Source organism: Notamacropus eugenii, chromosome 7, assembly GCF_028372415.1.
Source record: "Notamacropus eugenii isolate mMacEug1 chromosome 7, mMacEug1.pri_v2, whole genome shotgun sequence".
In the NCBI taxonomy this organism is placed as follows: domain Eukaryota; kingdom Metazoa; phylum Chordata; class Mammalia; order Diprotodontia; family Macropodidae; genus Notamacropus; species Notamacropus eugenii.
In genome coordinates this window covers 146,265,677-146,283,198 of record NC_092878.1, presented here as the reverse complement: position 1 = coordinate 146,283,198, position 17,522 = coordinate 146,265,677, and the positions used below count along the sequence as shown (strand labels likewise).

Below are 17,522 nucleotides of genomic sequence, written 5' to 3'. Positions count from 1 at the left end.
TAAGGAAGCTGAGGTAAAAAAAGTAAACTTTTGACTTCTCCAAGATCATGCAGCTAGCCAGTGCCTGAAGCCCAATTTGAACTCAGGTCTTCCTGACTTCAGTCCACTGTGCCACCTCGCTGCCCTATAATAAATCAGCAATATCATTATATTTCCTTCTGTCTCAACAAAATCCTTAGATTCTCAGTGAAGCAGCCAATAATAACACCATGCTAAAGAAACGGAAAATAATTAAGTTGTGGAGTGGAGGTGACCTGGGGTTCTCGACACCAGAATACAAAATCTGGAAAGTTGAAAATCAGGCACTGAGTACTGGTTCAGTGATCAACTAGACTCTGTTATTTGTACACAAGTCAACCTAAACTCAAACAAGCTTATTACCAGGTGAGCCACAGAAAGCCATTTAAGTAACTGAAAAATCACCAACTGACTTTTGGAGAGGCTGCCAGAAATGTCTATGGAGGAACTGCCTACACCAGAGAAATTACACATCCTAGAAATACTTAAAAGTATTTGTCAAATGTTGACTAGTTAGTTGAACTGAAATGAAATCATCAAAGCATCAACTATTAGCCAGAGAGGAAATAAACTTCTCTGGGTCCCCTTCTAAAAATAATAACATCTGGGATTCATATAGTCATTCATAGTTTGCAATGATTTTTGCTAACATACATTAGTTCATTCAATCATTGACAGCAAGAGTTCTTTACCTTTCTCTTTCTTTTTTTTTTTTTTTTTTTGTCATGAACCCCTTTGGCAATTTGGTGAAACCCAAATGTACAAAATAAAATATACCCAATTAAATAGGAAGCTAATTATATTGAAATATGGTTATGTTTTAAAATACCAAGTTCATGGACACCAAGTGAAGAATCCCTCCTTTAGAGGACTAATATTCTTCCTCTTAGGTTGGATCCAGAGAGGGAGCACAGTAGGCAAAAGTGGGCAGAGAGACAGAATAGGAGTTCCAAAGACCTGGCTTTGAGCCCTTACTAGACATGTATTCAGCGTGGGACAATAAGCAAGTTACTTAACATCTCAGGGACTCAAACAGCACTTTACAACCATATTTCACAGGTGAGTTGCCCATTTGCAGTAGTGGGGACTGTTTCCACACAAGTAAAACTACTTTGCACCAATATAGGTCCTCCAGGAGAAGTGTTCAAAACTCCACCAGCTTCTAGACAAGTACCAAACAGTTGCCTACACAGGAAGACATGTGATTTCTTTACCTTTTGATCATCAACCTTTGGTCTATCAGTCCACCTCTAGTGATTGTCTCTGTGTAAAAGTTACTATACTAACCTCTATAAGGTGGAGAAAAAAATAAATAAAAGCAACGTTTTAAAATATTTTTTAAAAAATCTGAATTGCTGTTAACTCGAATTATATGGGTAGCATAGCAAGACCACTGGATTAGGAATCAAGGACTTCTGTTTGAATTTTGGCTCCTTAACTATGGGGAGGAGGGGGAAGGTCTCATCACTTCACCACTACAGACCTTACTTTCTTCATATGTAGAATAAAGTGACTGATGACCTAGGTGATCCCAAAAGTTTCCTGCAAGAATTATGCACATGACAGTAAACATTTTTCAACTAGGAAATGATTGCAGGGATGTGATTTTGTAGTGAAGTTGCTACAGTTGCTACAGGTAAGGAACAGCAGACAATCTAATTAAATTAGATAACAGAAAATTTTCTGGAAAAATCCAAGGAAAAGAATAATGCTTTCCCTCTTTCCACCAATACTTTACATTCCCTGAACACTAAAGATAGAGCAAACTCGTTGTTGTTGCTTAGTTTTTGTTTTTTCCCAAACATGTGATTATACTGTAACCCATAACTTATCCTCTAAACATAGGAAAATATAAAAGACCATAACCTTGTCAACAGTACCTCCCATCTCCCCCATACTTACATACAACATATATAGTTGCTGTCAAATACTGTTCATTCTGAGTTCTAATTACTTTTTTCCTATAAGTCATATACTTAATACTCTATCCTAATCTTGCTCTTAAAAAAAAATGTTTCCTATTAATTATCATTAGCTTAAGAGCTAGGACTGTTGCTGGGGATAGGAGGGAAAGAGGAGGCAGCCAATGGAAAATAACATTTGTAGCCAGAAAGCTCCTCCTCATTTATATACAGATGATATAAAGTTAAAAAAAATATTCCAGGTAGACTTAAAGGAGGCAAGATTTCACAAAATAGAGGAAGGATAGAGCCAAGAATCCATGATGGAAGGATGAGCGTCTAAACTGACTGTAGAAATGTAAATATGAGGCATGCTTCATTTCCTCCTGCAGGATGCCTCCCAAAATTATTGCCTAAATGTAAATTGTAACCATTCAGGGGCTCTCAAAGCTTGAGGTCCAAGAGAATGCTCTGATTTGCTACAGCATCCTAGGAATGACTGATTTCCATCACAATTTTACAAAGCTATACCAAAAAGTTTAACATTATATTGAGCCCAAAGAAGTCACTGAGCAGTTTTTCATGACTTATCTTTTCTGTTTCAATGTGTATATACAATGATTTGGACTGCTTGATTTTTGTTTGAATAAATGTACATAAGCATTTATAATTATTAAGATCTGGAATTAATTTTTGTACTGGATTCACCATTGGAAATTAAATCATTATCAGAGAAGAGTGCTGCAAAGATTTTTTGTTATCATTGTTCCTTTGACTTTTAGCTGCATTGGTTAGTTTATGCAAAAAAATTATGAAAAAATATGTTGAGCCATGAAAAATTCTCTAAAACTCGCCAAATACCCATAAAGAGAAAAAAAGTCTAACACACTATTTTAGGAACATATTATTTAGAGATGGAGGAGACTCCTTTTCTAGTCCAAGTACCTCACTTTACAGACAAGAATACCTGTACTTAGGAGGTAATGTGTACAGGATCACATAGGTAAACCTCTTGTATCACTCTTCTAACAGAGTTGGAATTTGAACTCAGGTCCTATACCTCCGAATTTGACCTTCTTTCCTTTGTGCATTCTTTTATTTATTTGTTTGCTTATTTAGTTAATTAGTTAGTTAGTACATTCTTTAAAATATAACCCAAATTTTTAATGCTTAAATTCATAGAAATTTGCCTAGGAAAAACCAACAGGGAAAGAGTTGCTAGACTCAAATGGGTTCTCTTCCCATATTATTGGAAGACAAAAGCCAGAGAATGGATCACCAGCAAACTCAAAGATGGTATGTGGGTACCTTCCAGCGTCATGGAATATCACAATGTACATGTTTATTCTTTATTAACTTGACAAGTATTAAATCTAATTTTACTTTGATAATTAGAGAATTTCATGATGCCAATAGATATTATAATTATATGAGTCATCCAAGTTCTATGAAACTAGGGTGAGGAACCACTATTTCCACTATGAGTCAAAAGTAGTAACTTTCCAGATATCAAGACAGGCATCTCGAGGACCAAAATGATGATGGGTAAAATGATGAGTATTTAGGAGTTATTGTGTCTTTTAGTCTTTAGAGAGAGTTAAGGCAACTAGTTTGATGAAGGGCTTTATGTCTATGCTATATGAGGTTCAATTAAAGATGTTTCAAATGCTTAACTATAAAGACTCGAAGAATATAAAAGTCATCTGTCTACATGTATCTGAAAGGATATCATGTGAAAGAGACATTTAACTTGTTCTGCTTGACTTCAGAAGGCAGAACCTGGAACAATGGGTAGAAGCTACAAAAAGGAAGGTTTAAGATTAATAACAGGAAAAACTTCCTAACGATGAGAGCTATCCAAAAGTAGATTTGTTGTTGGTCAGTCATGCCTGACTCTTCATAACCCCTATTTTGGGTTTTCTTGGCCATTTTTTCTGTAGCTAATTAAAATCATGAGGAAACTGAGGTAAACAGGGTTAAGTGACTTGCCCAGGGTCACAAAACTAGGAAGTATCTAAGGCCAGATTTGAACTCAGGAAGATGAGTCTTCCTGACTCCAAGCCCAGTACTTTATCCACGGTATGACCTAGCTGCCCTAAAAGTAGGCCAAGCTACTGCAAAAGGCATTGGATTCCACCCTCATTGGAGCTCTCCAAAAAAGACAAGAATCTTCTCTGGAATGAGTTGGACTAGATGCCCCTTAAGTCCTATGTAACTCCAAAATTTTGTGGCTGTGAACACTATAGCTATCCAAAATGTTGAGTCTGATAGAAAAACTATGAAATGGAACTTGGGTATTTTTTATTTCCAACATGAGTTTTAATTTTTTTTTAATTTTAATTCAAATACAAAATTGGAGACACTTACGGCCCACACAGACACTTGATGGTCTCAAGTCCAGTATTTCTGTGCATGATTTTTCTAATATCTGCAACAGAGAAAAGGGAAATAATATGTAGATTAAATTTCACAATGATCAAGGAGTTTTAAAATGACAGATAACATGTAAAACGAGGAAGGAAACAAGCCTTTATGAAACCATGCCAAATACTTTGCAAAAATATCATTGGTAGGAAGGAAAGAAGGAAGAAAGGAAGGGAGGAAGAAAGGAAGGAAGGAAGGAAGGAAGGAAGGAAGGAAGGAAGGAAGGAAGGAAGGAAGGAAGGAAGGAAGGAAGGAAGGAAGGAAGTGAGGAGGGGAGGGGAGGGAAAGAAGGGGAGGGGAGAGCAGGGGAGGGGAGAGAAGGGAAGGGAAGAGAAGGAAAGGAGAGGAGAGGAGAGGAGAAGAGGGAGGAGTAGAGGGAGGGAGGGAAGGTGGGAGGGAAGGAGGGAAAGAAGAAAGGAAATAAGCAGTAAGCATTTACTATGTGTCAGGCACTGTGCTAAGTGTTTTAAAAATATTATCTCATTTGATTCCCACAACTCCTCTGGGAGGTAAAGCACTTCATTATCCCCATTTTACAATTGAGGATATTCAGACAGGCAGGGTTTAGTAACTTGCAAAGGGTTAAACAGCTACTAAGTATCTGAGGCAACATTTGAACTTAGGTTTTCCTGATTCCAAGCCCAGCACTCCATTCACTGACCACCTATCAGCTAAGAATGCTTACTTTAGAACATACCTATGGTGCTTTCACTATGACTCTTGCTTCTGTTAAGATCTATTTTAAGTTTTTATACTCTGTGTCTACTATAACCTAAGGAAAGCATAAAATTACACCCAACCTGGTCAATATCAACAGTAAGAACAGTGCCAGCCATCCCCAGAATTAAGTCAGGTCAACAAATTCTAGCAAATCAGTCACAATCCAGACAGATTGTTTTCCACTTACAGATGAAGCCTGAATCCAATAAATTAATGACTATTATCTTGGACACAGAGTTTGTATTCTACTTTCCAGGCTTAATTCCCTTGGATACTAGTCCTGAGTCATGATCCAAACATGACTCTCACAAAACACAGACCCTGCCTCTTGCACACATATCCCCTCCCAAACAAGATCAGGGAAAGAGAGTGACTCAACTGAGTTCCTTCAGAGACTCAGGGACCAACTATACAAGGCATAAGGTTCCAAATGAAAAAAAAAAAAAAAAAAGAAAGCAAATCCAACAACACATGATGAAGCAAGTTGTTTGGAAAGAATGCAAGAATTCTTGCTTTATTGCTTGGGTTGCTCTGTACTCCAGCGTCATAGGTTCATAAATTCCAGATGATGATCTCTGTTTGCCATAAGACAGATAATCTACAGTAGTTTCCAAACTTTCCATGCATAAAATTGGGAATGAGGAGAGAATTAAAATAGGAAAGGAGTATTAACATAGTAAAGTGTTTCCTTTGACATAAGTGGAAATGAATCATTTACCCCCAAAGCAATTGCTGAGTCATGTCCGTAAACATAAATTTATTTACCAAAATAATACCATTCAGAGTTTCTCTGTCGTGCATCCTTCACATTTTTTGAATGAAGATTAAATGGTTAAGATTTTTTAAAATATTAAATGAATAAGCTTCAGAACATTGGTTCTACCTGGACATAGGAGTGATGACTGTGATTTCAGGAACTCAAGTCTGCCTATAATAGGATGTTAATTCCTGTAATTAAATACCCGGGATAAAATGCAAGCATGTTTTCTGGGAGAGACAACACTTTCAGACATTGTCATTTTCTAATACCTGAAGACAAATGAATTTAAACATAGCAGCTAGTACAACATTAGGAAAAAGCTAGAAGAGAAGAGTTCATTGAACAGGCAAGTTTGCTAAGATAGAAAGAAGTTAAAAAAAAAAAAAGATTCCAAGAACAGAAAACTGAGGTTAAAAAAAAAAAAAAAACAGGTTTACAGGAAAGACACCACAGATAAACCAGCAGAGTGACTAATAAGGACAAATAAACCAACATTCAAAGAAAAAAAGTGATCTCAATGAACAAGTATTTACAACAAAGGCCACAATCAAAACTAGTCAAGGAAGGACTCAAATGACAATGGAGCGTGTGTTCGTCCTTCGTTGCCGAAGAAGACCATGCCATCAGAGAAATGATGACATGACTTGCACTTGACTTTGTTTTGAGTGAGGGAGGGCTGTGCAGGTCACCAGCCTCACTTCTCCTCCACAGCTATCTGAATCCAGTGACCAGATATTCATCAGGATGACTGAAGATGACCCAGGATGAGGCAATTGGGGTTAAGTGACTTGCCCAAGGTCACACAGCTAGTGAGTGCCAAGTGTCCAAGGTGAGATTTGAACTCAGGTCCTCCTGACTCCTGCACTGGTGCTCTATCCACTGCACCACCTAGCTGCCCCGACAATGGAGTAAAACTCTAAGAATTTACAGAGTGGTTCAGATAAACAATCAAAAATATCAAAGAAATGAAGTCAGAAACTGGCCCGTATTTTGTTTTCTTACTGGACCTGTGATTTTATTGCCTATTATAAAATCAGTGAGGAGCTTCCTCTACTAGTGCAAACCAGAAGCTGCTCTCCAATTTTTTCAAGGGTTGCACAGGCCCCTGACAGGCCTGATTTACTCAGTCACAAGATCACTATATGCCAGAGATGGAACTTGAACCCAGGTCTCCTTGACTGCTTCCCAGCTCTCTATCCACTACATCCCACTGCCTCACAAGAAATAAGTAATACATTTTTAAAAGACAGGAAGAAACTTCAAGGAAAAAGACAAGACAAAATGCCTCTAAAAATGATTGATTCTCTGATAAAGAAAACAAAATAATTTACACCTATGCAAAATACAAATGTAGAAGGAAAATTAATTTAAAAAAATCAAAATACAGTAAGATTGAAAGAGTTCATGAGAGCTCTACAAATTAAGAACAGAAATTGACGAAAGAATGTGCAAAGTTAAACTCTGAATTACAGGTTGTAGAGGGAAAGAAATCATACACGCATTCATGCACACGCGCACACACACACACACAAACACAAACACACACACATACACACACCTCTGATATGATACTTCAAGACATCTGGCATGAAAATTCTTCAGAAATATTTAAGATAGTTGGCAAACTATATATCAAGGGAGTTCGAACAACAGGGGGAAAATCTACATTCAATTCATCGCAGAAAATTATAATCAGATTTTAGATTTGTAACATAAAACAAATTTTGTAAAGCAGAAGAAAAAAACTTTCATCTTTAAAGGAAGAATAATCAGAATACCATAGGATTAAATCTTTTTAATGTGAAATTTCAAAAATTGTGCCATAATATTCCAAAAAGCAAAGATCAGCTACACCCAAAAATAAGATACGGTGAAAATCCGAGCCTACTTATCAAAGAAAATAATTGGATATTCATTAATAGGAAAGAATTTGAGTCATTCTTTCAAAAGAACCCAGAGGTAAGCACAGAAGTGAACTCAGAGGTGAAGGAACAGGGAACCAGAGCTTTGAAAGGAGAATGAAATGATGTTAACGGGTTCAAGAAATGGGGAGAAGGTAAAGAACAGGATCCGAACCCATGGACTTGGATTACAGAGGACTCTGCACTACATCTTGATATCACCTTCAAGAATTCATATTTTTAAGAATGGATTCTAGAGTATCCTAGAAAAGGGAAGGAGTAATCAAAATAGAAGAATTCAAAGAGAGTTTCTTAGAAAGAGTAATTATGAATTAAAATTACTGAAATAGAAGAATGAGTGAGCATGGGGGAAGGAGGATTATATAGTTTACTCTAGCCTATGATAGAAGACAGAGATAAAGGGAGAGGAGAGAGACAGAGACAGAGACACAGAGACAGAGACAGAGACAGACAGAGACAGAGACAGACAGAGAGTGAGAGAGAGAGAGGGAGAGAGAGAGAGGCAGACAGACAGAGACAGACAGAGAGAGAGAGAGACAGAGAGAGAAAGAGAGACAGAGACAGAGAGAGAGACAGAGACAGAGAGAGAGAGACAGAGACAGACAGACAGAGAGAGGGAGAGAGAGAGAAAGAGAGAGACAGAGAGAGAGACAGAGAGAGAGAGGGAGAGAGAGAGAAAGAGAGAGACAGAGACAGAGACAGAGACAGACAGAGAGTGAGAGAGAGAGAGGGAGAGAGAGAGAGACAGAGAGAGAGAGGGAGAGAGAGAGAAAGAGAGAGACAGAGAGAGAGAGGGAGAGAGAGAGAAAGAGAGAGACAGAGACAGAGACAGAGACAGACAGAGAGTGAGAGAGAGAGAGGGAGAGAGAGAGAGACAGAGACAGAGACAGAGACAGACAGAGAGTGAGAGAGAGAGAGGGAGAGAGAGAGAGACAGAGAGAGAGAGGGAGAGAGAGAGAAAGAGAGAGACAGAGACAGACAGAGAGACAGAGACGGACAGCAGGGGAGGGGGGGCAGGGGAGAGAAACCCAAGGAGCTTAACTGATAATCTGTCTTAGTTGTATCGGAAGCCATGAATAAATCTAACGTCAGCCTCGCTCCTTTCGGATCTGGTCTCTGCTTTGCTCTGCCCTTCCGCTGTATCTTCTGGAACCGATGTCCTGTTGTTAACAAACTACCCTTCATGTTAGACCTGTGGACAACTCACAAAAAAATTACTTCGCATATGCTTTGTATTTGTTTATATGTGCATATGTTGGTCTCCCTGGTGCTGTGGAACAGCAGTCTCAATCTGACCACAAGTTTAACACTCTTGCTGCAGAATATAGGCTGCTCAAATTGAGAGCAGGGTCTTGTTCTTTTCACCTCTGTATATGTAATGCCTTGAAAAGAGTAGGTATTTAATAAATGCTTAATGAATTTGAATTGGCTTACTAATCTTTCAGACCTGGGCAGTCAACATCTAAAGTATGCAACGTGAAATAACTATCTGAAAATGCTTATGAAGTAATGAGATTATGATTCTTGCTCTTAAACTCTTTTGAACAGCTGAATAAATGGAAAGGGCTATGCAGTTGCTAATTCAAGTATCATACCAGAATTTAGAAAAGTAGAAAAGAAGCTATCCTTGCATGAAAAATCATCTAGCCTTGCAATTAAGTATAAATGCTGAAAATAAAAAACCCCACAGTTTGGGATAAATACAGATGGCCAAATATGTTTTCTAGTGCAAAGAAATCCAAAGAGATATGAGACAACTCATGCATTATTAGTAACAAAATCTCAGATTCATAATTTCATATTTTCCATTTAGACTTTATCAGCTTTTTATTACATTAAGAAAAAATTAACTGTTTACCATGATGCTTACTCATCCAAAATTAGTCAATATTTTTACTCCTCAGCTGTTCTAATTTATTTCATATTCATATGTTTTGTACTAGTTTATTATATTTCTACTATGTTTATAAAGTTAAAAAGAAACTTGCATCACTAAAAATTAACAACAATAATAACTAGATGTTGTTAAGCAAATAATATTATAGGTCAAATGTTAATCTGTTGCAAAAGTTCAAGTGCGCCTACTGAGCCTGAGTTTAGATTTAGGGGGCAATAGCAAGTAGAATAAATCAGTTTCTGACAAATATGCAGCTGGATTACTTTTAAATAAGCATTTATCTAAATCTAACTAACGGAACAATAAATATGTTAGGCACTTCAAATAATCCCCATGCCACGTAAGAGTGGAATAATTATGTTTGCTTAAATTGGTAGATATTTGCTTCAAACATTTCAGTCTTTCTGCATATCCATGAATTTTTAAATAAAAGAATTTCTAAAAATGTTTTACACTTCTATACATGCTATATAAATGCATATGTATACACATATTATGTTATCTATTATGTCTCAGTTTTGTATAGAAAGGCAAAGTAACTTCAACTTTTTTCATTTCTTCTTCAAAGTAGTAATTTGGTTTTCCTTTTTAAAAAGCAGACTAGCTAAAGTTTTATTGACTTTTTAGGTTAATTTTTTAAAGCCTCTAGTTTTATTCAGCAAGTCAATGGTATTTTTGCACTCAATTTTGCTCATCTCTGATTTTTAGAATTTCTTTTTTGTTATTTATTCATATTATTTTGATTTGCTGATTTCGTGGTGTATCTAATTTCTTGATCTGTTCTTTTACTTTTTCTGTTGATTAAAGTGCTTAGAAACAAATCTTCCTTTCAAGACTGCTTTGGCTGCATCTCAAACATTTTGGAACTTGGTTTCATTATTCTCATTATCAGTCATTTCTATGACTTTTTTCTTTGATCAGCAAGTTCTTTAGGACTAAATTCTTTGGCTTCAAAATAATTGCTAATTGTTTCTTCAAAAGCCCCTTACTAAATATATATTTTTCTAAAAATCTATGACTTTCTTGTTTATATTTGGTTAGATTTGTCTCAGAGGGAGTGTTTGATTTCACCATTATTATGATTTTATTATTTTGAAAAATCATGATTTGGATAACTTTTCCTTTAAATATTTAGGTTCTATGTCATTCACTGCATATGTATTGAGTAGTGATATTATGTCACTGTCTAAAATGTCTTCAAATTTAATGTAGTTTCCAGGTTTATTTCTTTTTAATCAAGTCTATTTTATTACTTCCTTGTCTGAGATTGTGATTTCTACACCTGTTTTTTTAAGTTGAGCTGATGGAAAATAGATTTTGCTACCCTACAATCTTTCCACTTCAAGTTTATTTCTTGTAAACAACATGGTTTCTCAATCAAGTCAACTCCCTTCACATAATCTAAGTTGGCTATAGATAGTGATGGTCATATTCTAGATCTTTCAATCACCCACTTCCATATTCTGGAACTACTATTTTCTCTGATCATAATTTTCTATCATTCATTCTATCTCTCTTAATATTTTGTTTTGTTATTTTACTCTTGGACCTATTTTTCATCCTCACTTGTTCAGTCATTTTTAGTTGTGCTCAACTTTGTGATGCCTTTTGGGGTATTGTTGGCAAAGATACTGGTGTGGTTTGCATTTCCTTCTCCAGTTCATTTTACAGATGAGGAAACTGGGGCAAACAGGGTTAAATTACTTGTCTAGGGTCCCACAGCTAGTGAGTATCTAGCACTGGATTTGAACTCACAAAGATTAGTTTTCCTGACTTCAGGCCCAACATTCTATCCACTGCAACACAGAGTTACCTCCAATTCCTTCCCTCTCAGTAATTTTCTAGACTATCATCTGTGTTCTGGCTACATTCTCCCCTTTTCTCTATCTTTGATCCCTTGTTTCTTTGTTCTATTAATGCTTATGTGTGCCCTCCCTGGCTTTATCATTTTATTCCTCCTTTCATGAGCTCCCCTTGGAAGATGGGAGCTTATTTTGCTTATACTAATTAGGTCCACTTCATCCATCCTCCCCTTTAATATTACTCTCTCCTCTCTCCTGTCTTCACCTGAGTCTCTGTTGAATTTAAGAATTTCTATATCAGATTGTGAGTGTATATATGTTTGTATCCAATCCTCTTTTGTCCAGTTAGGTTGAAAGTGTGATTCATGTGTAGCCTATTCTCTATACCTTTTCTCCATGTTTCTATCATGTACCCAAATTATGTGTTTGATCCTTTCTTTACCTGATGCACTTTCTTAATCCTTGCTTTAGCAAGGAAGTGGGTGATTGCAAGATCTATTAAAATTAGCGTCCAAGCTAAAACCAGGCACATTTGACCATATGCAAGCACATCCAGTGTCTCCCTATTTTCTATCTGTTTTGACTATGTAGGCCAACTTGCTGGACTGAATCCCATCCATCCACCCCCGACAATTTGTTGCTGAACTAGAAAAGCTGAACTCAAGATTCCTCACCTGGTTAAAATTAAGTGAAAGAATGGAAATGATACTAAGTTCAATTTCCAGAGAAGATAAGAAGGAATTGGATCAAGGGTGCATGTGGAGAGGTTGATTTTGGCAAGGAGAAAGACACTAAGACACGACTTGGATGGAAGATAATGAAAGGAAAGTCAGGGTGATGTGAGATAAGGAGGGGGAAAAGAATGTCTCCAAGAATGGTCTCACTATTTTAAATGCAATAGGAGACAAAGTCCTCAGCTGAAACAGTTGGAGGAGGGTTAACATAAAAAGAAACAACAAGATTTGGAAAAGCCACTGTAGAAAGTAAGAGAGCAAATCAAGTAGAGAGGAACAAACCGACTGCCTTGCAACAATGAAGGCCAGTTGAGCTTAGATACTCCAAACTTGTAGTAAATCCAGTAAACATAGTTAGGTAACTTTATCCACCTCCATTTAACAGCATGTGAATAGGAGCAAAAGGGGAAGAGTGGGGAATATAATCCATGATTCATGTTCATCAAAGTGTGAACAGCAAAAGAACAGGAGGGTAAAGGTTGAATTAAGTGTAGTGTAGAGCTGAATTGATTCACTAAGTGGTTCAAGATAGATAAGGAAATAGAATGTGGTCCCTGAAGGATTATAGCCTGGGAAAGCATCAAGATCTAGAGGAATTGGAGGTTACATCAAGAGTATAGTACAGAATTTGGATTCTTAAGGCATAGGGAAAGATAGAAGGATAAAATATTATGATCATATAAAGGCATTTCAAAATTTATGAACTTGAAAGTAGAATAGTTGTGGATAATCATGGGCATGACCATCTGCATGTGTAGGTAATGCTCAATGGAAGAGTAGGTCATGGGAATGAAGTGATAGAGGAATTAGGAAATTAGGAAAATTGAGAGAATATTGATTTTTGTGTTTAAGTCTCAAGCATGAGGTCAGAAGATGGGAAGGAAAGATTGTGAGTCAGGTCATAGATTCCTTGAAGAATAAAGGAAAATGAGTACCTTGATGGTTTATAGATAATGGCTATCAGGGTCTGAGTTGAGTGATGATTTTGAACAGGATGAACCTTAAAGGCGAAGAGAATGAAGATGATGAAGGGTAGTTCTAGAAGTGGTTTTTTAGTTCAAGGAATATTGCAACTCCCTTACTACAATCAATGAATTGTAGAGCATGAGAAAAAGTCTAGCTAGGATTGAAAGCAGGAAAAAGAGAAGTTATATTGTCTCAGTAATGGCCAGATGATGGAAGGAGTGAAGAAGGATAGAGGTTTAAGATAAAGAAAAGTTTAATTTTGGAGCAGGCACCCAAAGTATACAATGCAAGGTGATGGATTATATGGAGTTCAACAATGGGGCAGGATTGGAAACGAGGGTAGGGTTGAGGTGAATGTCCTTAAGGGGCTGGTGAGTCTAGCATCTGGAATGGGGTTTGTTCAGCAGCAGCAGGGAGTTCAAGTTTACTGGGAGTATAAAGAGATGGCAATATATGAACCAACAAGAAGTGGATTGAGATAAAGTATCAGAGGTTGAGAAAAAGTTCACTGGAAGAGGCAGATCTTCCCTTGAGGTTCAGACTCCTGTCAGACGGTGATATTCTGTCCCATGAGATCCAATGGGTTTTGCTTCACAGCAGGAGTACCAAGGTATGTACTTCCTGATGAGTAGCAATTGATTATCCACATCAGTTTGTATCAATCATCCTTTTGGATAGCAATATTTTCTCTGATTTTTCTTCTTTTTTACAATATCTTCAGTGTAGATTTAATTTTGTCAGGTTACTTTTCTTGACTTTATCTTCTTACATGCCACTAATCTCACAGTGTCAAGGACAGAGGTTTTAGGATAAAATATAGTGGTCCTATTATCACTGATTTATATAAATATTTATACTTGTTTCTGTTCGGTCATTTTTCAGTTGTGCCCAATTCTTCATGACCACATTTGGGGTTTTCTTGGCAAAGATACTAGAGTGACTTGCTGCTTCCTTCTACAGTGCATTTTACAGAAGGGGAAACTGAGGCAAAGAGGGTTAAGTGAACTGCCCAGGGTCACATAACTAGTAAGTATCTGAGGTTCGATTGGAACTCCCTCATTCCCGGTCTGGCACTGCACCACCTAGTTGCTCTAAAAGTTTCTAGAAATCCTGACAAATGTCCAGTTTCCATGTATTTTTTGGCCTCTTTCCATCTTCAACTGTGAATACTCATGGGATGATGTTGTATAGTTGAATCTCAAGCCAAGTTTTTCATAGATTTATTTTGGCCTCCTCCACCTTTGCTGTTTCAATGAAGTAATAATGGTAGCAACAATCCACCATTTTCCTCTACTATATTGTACGAATGTGCTTGTATTGTAAATCAGAGTTGACCTCAAAAACAGTCTCTCTCTCTCTCTAATCAATGAGATGCTTTGGAATATCTTACCTACTTCTTCATAGAATTTCTCTACCTCATCATTGCTATTAAGCTCTTTGATGCACTCATTGAGAAATTAGCTTTCTGGTAATCCTTTTTGCTCATGATCATGCACTGAAAAATGAAATTCAACCATCCCATGAAATTATGTTTCTTGTTGCCTTTTGGTACTCAATGAAACTAACTTTGCCAACTACTTTTGTGATCCTCCAAGGAGAACCTGTGGACCATCCTTCCACGTAGCTGAAACTTTTTCTGGTCCTTCTGGTTTCAAGTATTGTGAGAATATCAATAAAGGTGTGGTTTACTTCTTCCAATAGTGTGTTAATTTACTATTCACTGTATAAAAAGCTCACATTCAAAATATTAACAGATAAGCTAATGTTTAAAGATGGTTTAAAAAGTATACTTCTTAGCATTATCCATACCTTTGTCTGATACCCCATACCATCTTGGAAGAAGCAAAAAGGGGCTTTACAAAATTGAGTGACATTTTTTTTCTTTCATGAAGTGCAATGGACAATTGGGAGAGGAGAAAAAATAAATAAGATACTCAAGTATCTCTGGGCTCTCCTTTGATATACAGTCTAACGTTAATCTAAATATGTTGACGTTGTTACCACCAGAAGGGACCGTAAAGTTCATGTAGTCCAACCCCATCATATAGCAAAACAGAAAACTGTGACCCAGACAGTTAAAGGAATTTACCCAAGAACACCCAGTGGAAAAGCTGAGATTCAAACTCAGATCCTTTGACTCCCCATTTAGTGCTTTGGAAGCACCACTTAAGAAAGTGGAATAGTGAGTGGATAAGGGAGCTCTTAGTAGGATTTCCTAGAAGAATTGAGATCCCAGTTCAAGTTGTACAATATAAATCTAAACACTATAAATTTATAGCACATCCATTCAGAAAAATTGCAAGATTTTCTTTGTCTTTGTTCAGCAGCACACATACAGAAACAAAGGTGGCAAATAATGGGAGTGATCCATGTCTGAGACTTGGCTAGACATAATTATTAATATAATAAGAGGGTTAGGGACTCAAGAGAGAAGAACACTGTAGAGTTCAATCGAATCACTAAAGGGTCAGGATGAGAAAAAGAAGAGGATGTGACTAATGCAGGCAAGCTGGGCAAGAATTGGGAAGTCAAGATATCGGAGGTCATGATGTGCATAAAGAATCAGATTTTGTAAGAGAAGACATAAGGAGAAGTGAAAAAAACAATAGACTATGGTTAGAAAGGGGATTCTGGAATTCCAGAAAAGGTAGTACATTTGAGGATGATGAAATATTGAGTTCAATTTAAACCAGTTCCACAAACATTGCTTCTTATATATAAGGCACAGATAGAAATGAAAAACCCTCTGTATTTTTCCTCAGAGAACTTGCACTTTTTTGGAGGATACAAGCAAATAAACAGATAAGTAAAGACTATTACTTTGAGGAAGAAGAAAGATCACTAAACTAGGGGGAATCAGGAATTCTTGCATTAGGTGACATATGGGCTCATCCTGAAAAGAAGCTAGGGATTCTGAATGTTGAAGATGATTAGGAAGTGGATTTTAGGGATAGACGTGTGTTTGTCCTTTGTTGCCAAAGAAGACCATGCTATCAGAGAAATAATGACATGACTTGCACTTGACTTTGTTTTGAGTGAGGGAGGTCTGTGCAGGTCACAGCCTCACTTCTCCTCCAGAGCCATCTGAATCCAGTGACCAGATACTCATCATGATGACTGGAGATGACCCAGGATGAGGCAATTGGGATTAAGTGACTTGCCCAAGGTCACACAGCTAGTAAGTGTCAAATGTCTGAGGTGAGATTTGAACTCAAGTCCTCCTGACTCCTGCACTGGTGCTCTATCCAGTGCACCAGGGATAGAGGACAACAAGTATAAAGGCATCAGCAGCATTTGAGGCACAGGTCGGAAACAAGCCCAGAGTGGGTTTAAATACTAAATAGTAATTGTTTCTCTTTTACCCAGAAACCCTGAGAGTCTTCTCCTCCCAGTTTGATTTGATTTTTTTTTTTTTTATTAAAGGGGCCATCCCTTGAGCAAATACTTAAAAGAAGCCAATTCACTGAATGGAGGTATCTCAAAGTGAGAATGCTATAAAACCTTAGTCTGAAAGGGCCAGGGTCACACATTGCATCCTGGACCATTTCCAGCTGTCCTGATGAAGACCCTGATGGCTTTGGAGAATAAAGTGAGGTTGGTGACCTTGCACAGCCCTCCCTCATTCAAATCAAAGGCAACTGCAAGACATGTCCTCATCTTGATGTCGTGGTCCTCTTTGAGAACAAAGGACAAACACAACAACATTTTTCACTGCACTGTGATGCCTCCCCTATAGCTATAGAAGAGTAACAACGACGTGAACTTACATCACACACTTTTTCCAGAATCACATTTTGCCAAAGCTATAGGCTGAAGATGTGAACAGACCACTTCAGACGAAACCTGATTATATATGTTCCTATTTTTGCAGAAGGGCTGGGGTGAAGCGAGGTGACAAGGGGTCTGTCCGAGTCAGAGGAAGAGGGAAGGGATATTATTCATTTCAAATCCTATTAAAGTTTACTTTATATTACACACACCAAAAGCATTTACCTCCAGTTCTCCCAAATGAAAAATTTTATCAATTCATTATTGTCAGTTTTAGCTGAGGAAAGGATCTGACTGAACTAATTTATATTGGTGTGGACCAGAATCTAAGCAGCAACACTACAAAGACTGGAAGAGATGGGCATGTTGAGGTTACAAAGGCCAGGAATTGACCACTGAAGACCACTGCCACAGCTGCCTGACCATGTAGACACAGGCACTATAAATTGTGTGTGTGTTCATCCTTCATTGCCAAAGAAGACCATGCCATCAGAGAAATGATGACATGACTTGCACTTGACTTTGTTTTGAGTGAGGGAGGGCTGTGCAGGTCACCAGCCTCACTTCTCCTCCAGAGCCATCTGAATCCAGTGACCAGATATTCCTCAGG

The 17,522-nt window shown here is 37.5% G+C and overlaps 1 protein-coding gene across 1 annotated transcript in view; it reads right to left on the bottom strand.

Annotated features, from left to right (window-relative positions):
* The window catches only part of ANTXR2 (ANTXR cell adhesion molecule 2), a 208,238-nt gene that overhangs the window by 147,302 nt on the left and 43,414 nt on the right, over positions 1–17,522 (bottom strand). Inside the window, exon 8 of the mRNA XM_072623281.1 lies at positions 4,287–4,347. Coding sequence (XP_072479382.1) covers positions 4,287–4,347 — 61 coding nt within the window. The remainder of the gene's footprint in view (positions 1–4,286; positions 4,348–17,522) is intronic.